This window comes from Camelus ferus, chromosome 11 (genome assembly GCF_009834535.1).
Source record: "Camelus ferus isolate YT-003-E chromosome 11, BCGSAC_Cfer_1.0, whole genome shotgun sequence".
Taxonomy (NCBI): Eukaryota; Metazoa; Chordata; class Mammalia; order Artiodactyla; family Camelidae; genus Camelus; species Camelus ferus.
The window spans coordinates 74,183,620-74,198,659 of NC_045706.1; the positions used below are offsets into that span (position 1 = coordinate 74,183,620).

Sequence of the window (15,040 nt, forward strand, 5' to 3'; positions counted from 1 at the left end):
TAGAGAGAAATAAAGTAGTAGACTGATTTTACTGTTAATGTTGAGGAATTTGAACTGAAGCGTGGGTGATACTTGGAACAATTTGTTAACTAAATGTTGAAGTAGTAGTTCAGTTTGAAAAAGTTAGAAGAGAATCAAGGACTCAGGAAATAAGTAACGTAATTCGGAAGTACAAACGCCTGCCCCAAACAAGCAAGCCAGTCACTATGTTGTATTTTACATGATTTCTCACCTCGCCTGACTGATGGTATTTTGCTAATAGGTTTCCTTGTTCTAACATGAAGCTACACCCCTTCCCCACCTGCATGACTTGATGTGTCCTGGGCCCCCTCATTCTACAAACTCAGTGCCTCCCACCCAACCTTGCCCGAGACTCTTGGCAATCCCCTGTTACAGCAAACCCCAGATCAACCCCCTCCCCCAAATTATGACAGGAACAAAGCGACCATTCTGCAGGGTTTTTTCCCTTTGGTGGGGAGTGGAGGGGAAGGAGAGGGACACGACCATAGGAGTGTTTGGGGGACCGTATGAGAAAAGTTGCTGCTTTTATAATTTAAGTTAACATATTGGGAAATAAAAAGCCCCACCTCTACAGAAATGCTGGGTTGGTCATTACGACGGGAGGCATTGTGGGAACTGGTATGGCTGCACCCACATGTCCATTCCTTTTGCTGTGAAGAGCCACGCTTTAGAGGGCATCTGAATTCCATGGGGTGCTTGGTAGGCGTCAGGTTGCTGGGGTCCCCGAGATTCCAATTCAGGATGTCTGGAGGGGAGCGCAGGAATCTGCACTGTTAGCAGGCAGCCCCAGGGATTCTGATGGAAGAGAGCCGGGACCGCAGCTTGAGACACACACGCCTCAGCAGGGTCTCTGCTGGTCCAGCTCGCAGAGAGAACAGTCTCAGTCAGAGACCACGCTTTTAGTTTAACTTTCTCAGACAACACAACTGAGGGAAAATGTCCTTTCCTCCAGTCAGTATTGTGTAGGAGGCAATGAACACAGCTCCTTATGTGAGCAAACCTATCAAACCAGCATGTAGTAGGTCAACAAATGGTAATGAACGTAAAAAATAAATAGGTGAATCAATCAGTCATTCAGTCTTAACTTCTGAACTGTAAGTTAAATGGTTCTCCATTCAAGGCTTCGTAACTCCAAACATTTACACGACACTAAACGTTTCTTTCAGAACATACCGTATTTCTGTCAGCTCTCAAATTTTAGAGTGCGACATTGAATTCTGTGGTTGAAGATTAAAATCTGATGGAACAAAATCCATTTTTAAAACATTTGTGCCATCTTCACCACAAGCTGGGGAGCTGTGACGTTAACACATAAGTGAGATAACCTAGGGATGGAATTTCCTTCCTAGCAGTTAATTCCGAAAGGTGTTAAACACTTCACTGACCTGTCATGTTCCTTTGACTGTTGCTGGCAGTCCGCACTCTAACAATAATACCCAAAGGGTTTTGGTGTGACTTTTAGGAGGGCGAGCTGTGAAGACGAGTGCAGTCCCACTCTGCTCTCTGAAAGGCTCAGTGAGCAGTCAGAACAGCAGTGAGCACATGGAGTCTGATGTCACGTTAATCAGAGGGAATGCGTTTTGACCTCCCCCTGCTCACCCCATTGGCGAGGGAGGGGTGCTGCCCTGGGGTCGTGGGGATGGCCACACACAGGGCTCCTGACACTGGACAGAGGAGGTTGACAGTGGCTTACAAGTCTGTGTACCCACAGCCTGAGGGAGGAGGACACTGCACTCTATGCAGGGTCACCTGGGGTTGCACTTGCAAACAGAATGGACAACCAGGGGCTGTAGGTGACAAGCGTTGTCCTATCACGAGGGGTCTGATGGCCCCAGGTTCCCAAGGAAGAATGTGATTGGCTTGTCTGAGTAATTCAGGGGTCTGGCAAGGAACTGAAATCCACCGCTCCCGGATCAGCGGGGACTGTGCCGAGTCCCTTGATAAGACACGTTGTTCAGCTGGGGTTGTGTCCTTGGGGCAGAGCAGGGAGAGGTGCAGCTGGGCTGTCCAGGCCCTCCTGGGTTTTCCGGATGTCAAGGCACATATACTGAGTCACAATATTGAGTCTTAACTTTGGCCTTACGCCCCGGAGTATGGGCTGTCTTCATCAAGCTTTGTGTCTTTTTTTTTTTCCCCTAGCCAAGGACTGTGATCCAATTACTTTGAACTGCCCGACAAATTCTGACGTGCAACACCAGGTAGGAATAATTTCAGTTATATTTTTACCCTTATTTTGTCTTCTAGAGCTTTACAAATAAAGAGTGAAGAACAGAATTGTCAGGTAATAAGTGTGGAAGTGATCTTTAAGCATCCCAGTAATATGGCATGTCTATACAAATTCTGTTACTTTTAGTGAGTGTGGTAGCTTTAATCCATTCTTTGAAATAAATATTTATCCATATGCCCCAAACAGAACATCCGTGTAATTGAGTTACAAAGAAGAGCGGCTTTCTTTTACATGTAGTTGGTTTGCTGTGGGTGGGAACATTTTTTTTTTAAGCCACAACAGAACTGGATAGTTTTTAATAACATTTTTGTAATGTTTTATAAAACTTTTACTTTGTTCTGATATCAAACCTTAACGTATTGTTTTACTTGTCCTTCTCCAAAATGCACTTATTGCTTTCCGATTATAAAAGAGTGGTTTGTTATTTTAAACTTCAGATAGAACAAAAATGTACCAAAAGACTGAGAACTGCTTGTCACCCACTATTCACCTTTTGGGGTTCATCCTTCCAGAAGCTTCCTTGGGTCACCAAGTGCTTCAGTTACTTTTTGTACTGTCAGCTCATCTCTTTTCACTCACTCAGAGCTCACTAGCAAAAGTGCACAAGACCTCAACCTGCTAAGTTATATTTACAGCATTAAATGGCTCAAAAAGGATGTTTCGCCTCAAGACGGGCTGGTTCAGCCCTGCTCTCTCCCTAACAACAAGCTCATTTGTAACAGGACAAATTTGAAGCTTTGTTTAGTCTGGCTTAAAACATCAGTCAGTAATAAATCATTAATAGTGATATTCTTGGGTAATCAAATCACTTTTGAAGTAAAGCAAAGTTATACTAACTATAGTTGATAAAAACAAGCCATTTTAAGCCATTTGAACTGTAAACACAGTTCTCTTGAAAATTGTCCCTGGTGCTACTTTTAACTTTGACCTGGGGGTCTTCAGTCACCCCCTGTGACTATCATATTCTTATTCATTAGTCCTGATACTCAGCATTTTCCTTCGAATTATGATCTAATGATTGACTTCGACCCTGACTGAATTTGAACTCTTTTAACAAACCTAAAGTGTAAGTCTTTCCTTTCTTGCAGTGCTTAATTTGTTCAGTAAAGATTTGCTCCTCACATTTTTGGTGACATGATACAGACTCCTCTGAAGATACAAGACTGTTATATTGTTTGTTTAGTTTTAGGGATTTTCCAAAATCGTTTAAGATTAGGAACGGAATATGCGTTAGGACACTTTGGTGTTTTTTCTTATTTTAGTGTTACAGTTCTGGCTTTACCAAGTAAGATTATTCTCAAAGATGAAAAGAGTTAACAACTGAAAAAGTGGGGGATCCTATTTGAGACTTTTATTATCTTCTGTTTTAAAACAGGATGTCTTATATTCCTATAAAAAGTAACACTGCACCTAGCTACTTCAGTTGGCTATTTCTTTGCATCATCTATAGGATTTGTTCTAACTGTGAGATATCCAGAAAGATTCTTTGAAACCAACTTGGCAGTTAGAACAAAGAAAACTCACTAGGGAAGAAATGTTTAAAAAAAACAAACCCCACACTTCATTTTCTGTAGCTCAGACGTTAAAAGCAAGCTGAAAACACATTGTTCTGACTATGTAATATTTACCGTTTCAGTGATTTTTATTATTTAAAAACTAAAATCCACTTCTACTTAAGACTTTAGCTGCCTTTTTTGAATGATGCCAAGGAAAAACATTGTGGTATCCTGGTGTCAACAACTGAAGTCTGACGTCTCAGAAAATTTCATAAAGAACCCTTTACTTTTGGCAATTTAAGATCAATACCCCCGTCTATCTGAGCTGTCGTCCTCCTAGAGTTTGTTACACCCGGTCCTTAGCGAGCGAATGCCCGGAGACTGGGTACTGTCGGGCACGAGACACGCAGCGGGGGCGGCGGGTGGAGACCAGACCCCAAGCAGAGCTTCCAGACTTGGTGGAGAAGCAGTGTGCCCAGCATTAGATTCTAGATGTGGATAGAATTCAGCTGTTAAGAATTGTTCATGGTTCTTTATGTTAAAGCAGACGTTGCACAGAATGTTCAAGTCAAACAATAAAATTTTAACCATTTTAACTTCACGCACACATATATGGCAAATCAGAGTAAAGCAAAATTTCTTCCAGTTTGCAGCCAAGAATCCATACCAAGTGGAGACTGAAGTAATAGGAAAAATAGTAAATATTAGGATGCCAAGTTGGAGTTAGAGATTATGAGGGAAATGACATTTTCCGCTGTTTATCTGTTTACTTGGTTTTACCAAACTATAGTTTTGTTTTTTTTTTAAGTTTTAAAAGCGACATTAAAATGTTGGTATGATGTGGTATGGTTAGTATGACTCTGATGTATGATGTTAGTGATGAGGGAAGCTGGTGCAGGGTATACAGGAGTGCTCTATGCTATTGTCGCAAGTTTTCTGTAAATCTAAAAGTATTGTGAAATACGTGTATGTTTAAAAACACGTATTTAGAATCTAGAAAAATGAAAAGACTCATTGAAAATTTCACCACTCTAATACAACTATTTTTGTCACTTCGATGTATTCACTTGTGCATTTTTATATGAATGATTATAAAACTTGTTTGCAGATAACTTTATATCTTGCTTTTGTTATGTAATATTATCTCATAAACATTTCGTCCAGTTCTCTGCACGGTCTCACCATCAGTCTGAATGGCTACATGATACTGTTGTCCCTGGTATTTATTGATGATAGAAACAGACACTAGGGTGTGTGTGGGGTGAGGTCACCCCCAGCAGAAGGAATGCTGTAAGCCAAGGCTCCGAGGAGAGCGAGTGACAGATACTGTGCCTGGAGCTGGAGCACTGGGAGATGTATGTGGTGAGGCTGGAAGACACGTTGGAGCCAGGGCCCCCGAACCTTGAACACCAGACACGTCGACAGGAGGTATTGGCGGTTTTAAGTGATGCTCCTGTGACTGCATCTGGGACCCTGGGGGACTGGAGAGAGAGGAGACTAGGATTTGAGCCTGTGCCTGGGAGGTGGTTGCTACTAACAGTATCAGGAGAGAATTCAGGAAGAAGGTAAGGTTTGCGTGTCGTGAGGATTGAGCTTTGTTCGTGGGTTGTAGGATTCGGGGTCTGTGAGATGTGTGACAGGAATTGCCTACTGGGGTTTGGTTTAGGATTCATGCCTCAGGTTACAGCTGGAGGGGAGGATGAGAGAGTCCTTGTCAGAGAGCAAAGAGGAGGACTGGGGATGGAGCCTTGAGGAGCACTTCCGTCTGGAGGCCAGAGGAGGCGCTCAAGGCAGACGCGGAGACGCCGGAGAAAAGGCTGTGTGTGGTCGAGGCATTCCTGTCAGGCATTGACCCAGTTTGTCGCTGAATGTGTGCTGACGACCGATCGCTGTCTCTCCCAGCGACTGGACCTTGGCCCGCGAGGGCAGGGGCCGCCGTGTCTCCTTGCTCGTAAGTGTGTCCTCAATGCTTAGTGCACAGTAAGTCTCAGCAAATACGTGTGGAATAAAGAGAGAAAAAGGCAAGCGTTGGGCATTGCTTCAGATGCCAAGGATGGGGCTGCCAGCGTCGTCACCTGGCCCGGGGTGCGGTCTGCAGAGACACCATTAGATTTGTCCTGGCAGATGTTATCGGGGCCTTTCAGGAGGGAAATCCATCCTAGGGACAAAAACGTAATTGCCGAAGGCTTAAGGAGGTAGTGGGTGATAAGAAGGTCTCTGTGGTTCTGCCACATTCGTCAGGGTAGCAGGGAAGGTACGACCAGGCGGTGGTGTGACAGTGTTTCGTAAACTGGAAACACATTACGGGAGGACAGATAAGCAGCCACCCCGTCATCCATCCGTCTATCAAGTGCCTGAGCCAGGGGTGTATTACCACTTCTCCCGTAGGTGCTGGGGAAACTGAGGAACACTTAGAGCTTACAGTCAGACTGGGCGTTTCACAGTCTGTAGCAGGGAACGCTGAGTTGGGTGTTTAAGCTAAGAACCTCTGCCTTAGATCCTCATAAACATGAGAGGGAAAGGAGAGGGAGGAGTCACTGGTGGAGTTCATTCAGCAGGTAAGGAAGCTTCTCGGGACAAAGACTTGTTTCTCCCACCCAGAGACCTGTTAGCCCCTCTCTCCCCCAAGCCTTCTCTGCCGTGGGAGGGGCTTCCCTGGAGGGGGGTCTCCAGGGCAGGATGGAAGTCCGGGCTTGGTCCCCTCGGGCCCGGGGAATTTCCCCAAAGTTCCCATTTCCTGTGAAATGACAAGATAAAAACAGAGTTTTAGATAGGTGGGTTATCCTGGTGGTGGCCTGTCCAGCGGATGGGTGGGAAGAAAGACTGAGGCCCAGAGTCCCCCAGCTGCTCCCGCAGTCACCCTGCAGGGTCATCGCAGGGCCTGGGTGCCGCTCGTGGAAGAGGAGTTGGAGAAGGGTAGTGCAGTACAGAGAACTGTGTGCCCCCCCACCCCAGGGCTGCTGTGAGGACCTCCACACAGTCCACAAGACTGAGATCAGGGTGGGCTCCCCCTGAGGCCAGGAGGGTGGGGTCTGTTCCAGGCCTCCCTCCTTGGCTCATAGACCACCGTCTCCCCCCACCGCCCCGCCCATTGTCAACACATCGTCTTCCCTCCGTGCGTGCCCGTCTCTGGGTCCACAGTTCCCTTTCTTTAAGGACACCCGTCACGCTGGTTTAGGGCCCACCCAAGGGCCCGCATGTAATGTGCAAAGAGCCTGTCTCCAAATACAGTCACTCTCTGAGGTTGGGGCGGTGGCGGTTAGGACTCCAGGGTCTGTCTTTTGACTGACACCATTCAACCCCTAACAGTGCTTGAAAACAGAAGGAGGAAAAACAAGAACCAACTAGTAAGGACATATCTGGGGGAGAGATGTAAAGAATTCAGGGTCTGACAGGACTTGGGACTGAAGAAGAGGGAAGGGTTGGAGATCTGCTTCAGAGAGTCCCCGCTGGTGACCAGGTGCATGGCAGGGCCACTGTCACACAGCAAGAAAACAGCTTAGCTGGCCAGTGGAGGGGGGAAAAGTGAGTTCATCTTTTTTACACTCTTAAGATGTCACCAGGCACATCATAAAAGTGGTATGAGTGTGTAATGAATAAATGACACTAACCACGAACAAATCTGTACAACATTTCTGCTCGTGATGGGGCGGCAGAGAAAGATGATGCAGGGGAGGCCGACCCCAGAGGGGCTGGGGGTTCCCATTTGTAATAAGGAATCTGTGTTCAGGTGACCAGAGCAAAGGATGGCTTTGTGGAAGGTGTTAAAGAAAGCAGCAGGAAGGGCTGCAGACGCGAGTGCCCAGGAATCGGCGCTTGTGCAAGGCCAGGTTCACGGCCTCGCTGGCTCCACCACCTCAGGGGCCCCGATGCGGCAGCCTGGTTTGCAGAGGACTCACTGGCGGGTTCCTCCCTCCGGAAGCCACAGAGGGGCTGAGCGGCCGGACGTGCACATGGGCAGCTGGGCCCTCAGTTCCCAGGACTCTTTCCTGCAGGGCAGGGGTTGGCCCTGTTATTCGCGGGAAGGAGGATGGAGAGGCGTCAGCCCTCGCTGAGAAGAGAGGCAGGCGGGTGGGGAAGGAAGCAGAACGGGAGGAGGGAGCTCTGAGCTTCCAGAACTGCAGGAGGGAGAGCCCAGCCTTCCCAAACCCCAAACACAGGAGTAGTTTCCAAAGGCCTCCTCGGTGACTCCGACCCACCCTACTTCCTCCTTGCAAATGACAGCATTGAGTAGGGGGCTGAAAGTGTCTGGCCGTGGGTTAAGTTCACCTACCGCACAGCAAGGTCGAAGTAGGAATAATTTTAGTTTATGTTAACGTGAATCTACAGTTCGAGTTACTGTGAGGTTGGCCACAAGTGACCCTCTTGTCCTGCATGCGCTGTATCCTCTCGCCACCCTACCCTTCTTGGCCACTTCTGGCTGATCGACGAGCCTGGGACATCACTTTGTACATAGAAAGGGCTTCAAACATGGGCCCTGGAAAGGGACCGGGGTCTTGCACTGCCGAGTGGCTGCTCTGGGATCTGGCACACTGTGCAGTAATGAGAACCCTGAAAGGCAGACTTTTAAAACGTAGAAGGACATACTGCTTAGTGTCCCACAGAAAACAGATTTATGTTTTCTTACAGAGTTATTAGTGCCCACCTATGATCTGCTCAGACCAATGGTTCTGGACCCCAGCTGCATGTTAGAATTACTTGCAGGATTTTTATAAAATGCATGCCTGGGTCCCATTCCCTGGAGAGTCTAGCTGAAGTGGTCTGGGGTAGGCTCCAAGCACGGATGTTCCTTAAGTGTCCCAGGACTTTGCTGTGCAGCCAGGGTGAAGAGGGCTGGGGCCGACCATGCGTCCCCAGGGTGGAGGAGTCCAGGTGTGTCAGCATCAGCACGAGCTCTTCGTGTGGCACAGACGCGGTCTGCTCCCGCCTGCCGCCACGTGTGGCCGGCCAGCTGAGGTGGCGTGGGGGCAGCCTGGGTGGGCCCTACCCTCCAGTGGTCCCTGCACTGTGGTCCATGGTCCCAGCAGGCAGAAGAGGGCAGCCCGCTGCTGGTGAAGAGCGTGAGGTGGGGGGGCCTTTGACCCCCGAAGCCTGTCCTCCAACCCTTAGGCCCAGTAACCCAAGGAGCACACATTGGAAATGAGGATGTGATGGATTTGAGTCAGAGTTTAGGCTGTTTTAGATCTGTTCTTCACCCGCTCGCGTGTTTCTGATGCAGAGATTATGCTGACGCTCACGACCTTAGACGGGGAAGAGGCAGTGTCACTTGGTCCGTTTCTCACTTTACAGATGAGAAAACAGAAGTCCAAAAAGACAGTTCTTCCTTTTCAGAGGCGATGAACGTATCACGTGCGGGTTGCTCTTCTCGGGCTGCCACAACAGAGAACCACAGACCGAGTGGCCTCAACGGGATTTATGGTCTCACAGACTGGGGGGCGGAAGTCCATGGTGAAGGTGTTCTCAGCGGTGGCTCCTTCCGAGAGCCCAGTGGGAGGAGGGTACAGCTCAGCGGTAGACTGCATGCTTAGCACGCACAGGGTCCTGGGTTCAATCCCCAGCACCTCTATTAAAAATAAGTAAATAAACCTAATTACCTCCCAACCACCAAAAAAAAAAACCCAAAAACCCAAAACAACCTGAGGCTGTGAGGCAGAACCCGTCCGAGGCCTCTCCTGAGCTTCTGGCGGCTGGCCAGCCGCCTTCGGCCTTGCTCGGCTCGTAGGTGCATCACCCCGCTTTCTCACATCCCCCTCGGCCCCTCTGTGGCTTCCAGAGGGAGGAACCCTTTCACCCTCACACGTCATCCTCCCTGGGCCCTGGGTGGGTGTCTGTATCCACGTTTCCCAATGAGGATTGGGATTGGATTTCCCAGTCGTACCGAGGTTTGGACTCCAACATAGGCGTTCTGGAGGGGACACAATTCAGCCCGTAGCAGCATGTGACGATTCTGTGCTGCTCACACGGCAGCCTTCGTCTTGGAGTCTAGTGCTCAGCAGGCATTTAATAAGTGGGGTGGATGGGTGGATCCCTGACCCCCAGCATCCGGAGTATTGCGTGTGTGCTGGCAGTTAATCGGAGGCACAAGACATGCACCCTGATTGTTCACATTCTCCTCCGAGCAGAACGCCAGAGCTTTCCCGACTAGCCTCGAGTCTTGTGACGGGCTGTGCTTTGATGGTCTTTCCCTCTGTCTGTGTGGGTCACACATAGCTTCTCCCATGCCCTCTCCTGGGCTCTACTCCCCATCTGGGGTACAGCTGAGTTTGCTCATCCTTGGCCAGATCACACCGCCTTAGTTGTGATAAGCACAGATCATTTATTTAAAAAATGTTCAGTGTAACTGTGAGCTAGGAATAAAAAATTCTGTTAAATGATTACTTTTCCATAATAAAAGTCTTGTGCTTATTAAAAGAAGATGGGGGAAGTATTATTTCCTCTTTTTCCCTTTGCAACAGTGTAACTTTTTTTCTATAAGTACACGGTATAGACAGTATCATAAGCACTTTGTATAAGGAGTTAGTTTGATGTAATCAAAAGAAAAGTAATTACAGTTAACATTTTAAGGCCAAGTGTTGTTCCAAGTACTTACCTGTATGAACTCCTTTAATTTTCAAAATGACCTTATGTGGGATATGCTATTATTATGCCCATTTTATAGATGCACACTGAGGCACAGAGAGGTTAAGTCATTTGTTTAAGATCCCACAGCTGTTTGAATAGTAGAGCCAAGATTTGAACCACAAAGACAGTCTGACTCCAGAATCCGTGCTGTATCTGCTTCCTCCCTCTCGTGGTCTTTGGCAGGTCCCAAACTCCGGCACTTAGCTGTATCACTTTGAACGAGTTACCTAACCTCTCTGTCACTTTCTGCCTCCGTAAAATGGGTATAGTAATACAAGTCTCCTATCACACAGTAGGTGCTCAGTAAGTGTCTGGTTAGTATTATATTTAAATGAAGTGAACTCCATACAGTGCTCATATCTCTCAGCCAGCTCACAACCTTTTTCTTCACCTCCAACTCAGATGTGATCTGAAATGTTGAGCCCCAAAGAGGGGCAGGTGGACTTGGTTCTCCTCCCTGTCCCCTCCAGCAAGTGGGAATTCAACACTACAGTTTCCTGCTGTGGGCAGAGCGCTCCCAGCTGAGTATCCCCATCTGGCCCCAACAGCTGATCCCAGCCCCTTCTCCTCCAATGGTCCATTGTGCACCTCTTACCTTGGACAGGGTCCTTTCAAGATGGCGAGGGCTCTGGTCCACTCAGACCCACTGTCCCACCATCAGGGACAGCTCCAGCTGGCTTCTAGCTTCCTCATGCACACAAGTGGGGTCTCCCAGTGGCAGGAGGGTTGGGATGGTGAGGATCTGCAGATCAGTGGGCATCCAGCTGAGGAGTGAGAGGCTGTCTCCCCCTCCTGGCTAACACCCCCGACCAGTGATCTTGAAGCCCCCCTCACTTGGCTGTGGGGGTGAGGTGGAGACCTGCCCCTTCCTCCTTGTGGGCAGAGGAAGGAGAGCAGCCACAGCCCTCACCTCTTCCACTAAGGCCTTCAAAGAAACCTCTTCCTCTTCTGTAAGCTGAGGGTGGGGCTCGTACCGCCGTCCTTGGCCCTCTCAGCTGGTCCTGGGGGTTTACTTGGCACCTCTGCGTGGAATATGTGCGTACCCCTGTCCTCAGCTTGGGAGCCCAACCAAGACTCTCAGGACAGTGGGAAGACATCCCATTTCCTACCCTGCTAGGTTATATTCCATGCCACAGAGGTACTCGAGTTTCCTGACGTGGGATTTGAGGTCGTGTCAACTGTTGTAAGCACTGCTTGTAAGCACTGCTGTGTGAACGGCCGGGTGTCAGTCCCCACCACGTAAAGCTGTATGTTTCCTTAGACTACACTTGCATCTCTGTGTACAGGCTGGTCCTCACAGGACACATGGCCGGTCTGTTTTTCCCCTAAGTAAGATATAAGGGCTCAAATGCAATTCCTGGTGACAAATGCCACCAAATTTTTTAAAAAAGAGTGTGATGTTTTATCCATTGAAAGCCTACCAACAGCTAATTGATTTCTTTGAAATGAAATAAGTCTTTCAAAAATAAAGTTCCACCTTATGTTACCCAGAGGAGAGGTGGGACAGAGGCATATGTAAACCACAGAACTGCAGGCATGCTGGTCCGGTGGTAGCGTCACACAAAGTGTCATGTGAGGCCAAGACACCGTGAGCCAGAAACCTGTCCTTGTGAGTAACTGATGCTAAAGCAGCCGCCCAAGAGGTGGTGATTAGTTTTGTATTTTGTTTATTCACCAAAGAAACAGTCTTTTATTTCCAAGGACACATATTTTGTACCTTAGGTGGACTCTCCCCTGTGTCCTCGGTCCCTCTCTGGTCCTGTCTGTCTTATGCCTTATCTCCTAAGCCTGGTGCCACCCACTGCTACTAATCCAGGGGGGGAGGCTTGGTATGGCTAATCCTGACAATTCAGAAGTGGGTTTTGGGCCCGGACACCCATATTGACAACCTGGCATCTTCAGAGCTGAAGGGGGTGATGGGAGTCACGTTCGGCCCCCTTGTTTCACAGCGGGGACCAGAGACAGCTACTGAGTGGCTGAGTTGGGACCTGGGGCCTTGGGCCTGTGTCACTTCCCCCATACACACCCCCCATGCCTAGTATTTCTGAGTTGGTAGCTGTCGGTGTTACCAGTTGCCGGTGGGCCTCTTGCCTTGCCGAAATCTAGGGAGACTTTAGGCTTTTCCACAGTTCTGAGTGCTGCCACTCTGGCAGACTAGCACGAGGGTAAAAGCTACTGGAACAAAATTGGAAAAGAAGGATGTGCTCTTTTCTTTAAATTAGGCTAAGAGGTAGTTGGCAGCACCCAATCCATCAGCCTCGTCGCCTTGGCGGAGCTACCGGCCCACCGACTGCCTGCAAAGCTGAAGCAATTACGTTCATTCTAATAACAGGGGATGGACCAACCGGCACTTGCTGGAGACGGTATCTGCTGTGACTCAGCCCAGCAGGCCCCTGCCTGCTCTTCTGGATACGCTGCAGTCCTTTCAAGCTCCAACAAGATCAGTCTGATAGATTGGTGAGCCCTTTAGTTTGTTCCCTAAGGGAAAATCAGATCATTCTACTTTTCGGAAATACTTGGTTCCTCACTTCACCCCTGATGTGAAATTTAGAGATGAGGAACCAGATAATACTAGAGAACTTTCCCCAGAACTTACACTTGGCATTTTTAATTCTGGTGAGAGGGACTCCCTTTCGCCTTGAAATCTCCATCTCCCAGGCCAAACAGACTGCACTTTCTTGAAACCGGCCACCAGAGGGTTGGTTCTCGAGACAGAGCTGTCTGGGCATTTAGAGGAGGCAGAAGGAACTTTGAGGGGTTGGTTCTGCTAGAATGGAAATCACCTGTTCGATTCTGTGAATTTAAGCATCCAGTCTCCCTTGCCTGGCACCCCTCGCTCTCCCTGTTCCCTCTGCTCTTCATTTATCTGCCTTCCCACCCATCTGCGGGGTTGACTCCCTCTCCTCTAACGTGGGATGGAGGGTGCAGCGCTAGAACAGACGCACTGACCGTCGGAAAGGGGAAAACACGTGAGTGATACCAGGTGAGCTTGATGAGGGTCTTTAAAGCCACAAGGGTGGGGGGTGGGCACAGCTCAGGGGTGGAGCCTGCGCCTAGCATGCACGCGGCCCCGGGTTCAATCTCCAGTGCCTCCATCAAATAAATAAACCTAATTACCCCCCCAAAAAAGTTAGCAAAAAATTAGGGGGTAGGGTGTATCTCAGTGGTAGAGCACGTGCTTAGCATGCAGAAGGTCCTGGGCTCAAACCCCAGCACCTCAATTTAAAAATAGATAAATAAATAAATAACTAAATCTACCTAATTACCTCCCCCCCCCCAAATAAAAAACACCACACGCACCATAAAAACCCTTAAAAAAGCCGTGGATCTTTTCTTTCTGTCTTGATACCCTGGACAGTTTTGCCTAAAATAGAGAATGATCTGATACTGTGTCCCGTTTGGTACTTAACTTCCTCAAGCTGTGTCGCCTCGCCGTGTCTAGGGGGCACGTATTTATCCTGGACCGTGATCTTCCAGTGACCTGCCCGCCTCCTCGCCGAGCTCTGCCGTCCGTGGGAAGCATCACATCTCGTGGTGCTTTATCCCTGGGATGAACCCCCCACGTCCCTGACCCCACCTGGTCTCCCCTCTCTTCCCCCCATTCACTCCCTCTGCCCGTAGGCTCAGCTGCTGACAGCCTCCACTCGTCAGGCACATCAGTGATGCTCTTGCTGCTTGTGGGTGGAGCCTGCATGGCGCAGCCCCAGGTCTGGGTGAACCAGGGCCACCGGCTTGCTGTGCTTTGGGGTTGCTGGAGAAAATAAATTCAAGGTGAACTGTGTTCCCACTACCAATTCATGCCACCCAACCACAGTCATCCTCTCAGGGCCTCGAACACTTTTTTCTATGATGAACTTCCCGGAAATGAAATTTTAAAATGGAAATCATAGTAGTATAATTTGATATAGTCCATTAATGTCTGTCTTTGACTTATTTCTCCTTTGGGACCAAGTCAGAATGAAATATTAGTGGTAGGGCATGCACAAGCCACAGGGCAAAAAACACCTGCTTCCTGGCACTTGGCAGTCATTTCCCTGAGAACAGCATGCAGAGAAGCTTGTTTACCAATCATTAAATTGTACAGTCCTTTACTTTACCTGCTCTGATCGACTTGGCGGCCTCTAGTCACATTCTCGTCCAGTGTTCTGTGCACTGTGACGCCTCTGACTTTCACCAGTGGGTTCGAATTCCACTAAACGTCCGGCTGTTGCGGGTTTCAGGGAGCAGCCACCCTCATGCATGGTCAGGAGTGCAAATCGATGCACCTTTTCAGAGAATTATTTGGCACCATCTATGACTCGTTGATCCAGCCATCCCGCTTGAAGGACTTGGCACCACAGATGGCGTAGCAGAGTGCGTTTGGAATCGGGAGTCACCAGTGACTCACACGCGCATGGGTACGGAGCGGGTGAGTGAACCTTGGCACCTTGACTCAGTGTGATAGTATTCGGCCACTAGAAAGAGGAGAGACCATTGACCTTAGCAGATATCCATAACATAGCATTAAACCAATAAGTCAGGTGAAATGGTTTTTGGCTAAACAGCATGTCTGTGTAGGTTGTGAGTGTGGCTCTGGCTAAGAAATGAGGAGGGATGTGCTGAGGTCATCACCAGTGACCTCTGGGGAGGGAGCTGGCATGAGAGAATGGCAGAAAAAGATTTTCACATTCCTTGT

At 48.7% G+C, this 15,040-nt stretch overlaps 1 protein-coding gene and 1 long non-coding RNA gene across 4 annotated transcripts in view; one reads left to right on the forward strand and one right to left on the reverse strand.

The window, feature by feature from the left end:
• The window catches only part of EDARADD (EDAR associated death domain), a 60,567-nt gene that overhangs the window by 17,409 nt on the left and 28,118 nt on the right, over positions 1-15,040 (forward strand). For all 3 annotated transcript variants that reach the window (XM_032491914.1, XM_032491912.1, XM_032491913.1), the window contains exon 4: positions 2,161-2,219. In XM_032491914.1, the coding sequence (XP_032347805.1) occupies positions 2,161-2,219 (59 nt within the window). The remainder of the gene's footprint in view (positions 1-2,160; positions 2,220-15,040) is intronic.
• LOC116667299 lies at positions 8,336-14,772 on the reverse strand. Its single transcript, XR_004324163.1, has 3 exons — positions 14,463-14,772; positions 10,961-11,107; positions 8,336-10,035 (listed from the first exon to the last, which is right to left on the reverse strand). It is a non-coding gene; the product is annotated as an uncharacterized LOC116667299 (long non-coding RNA).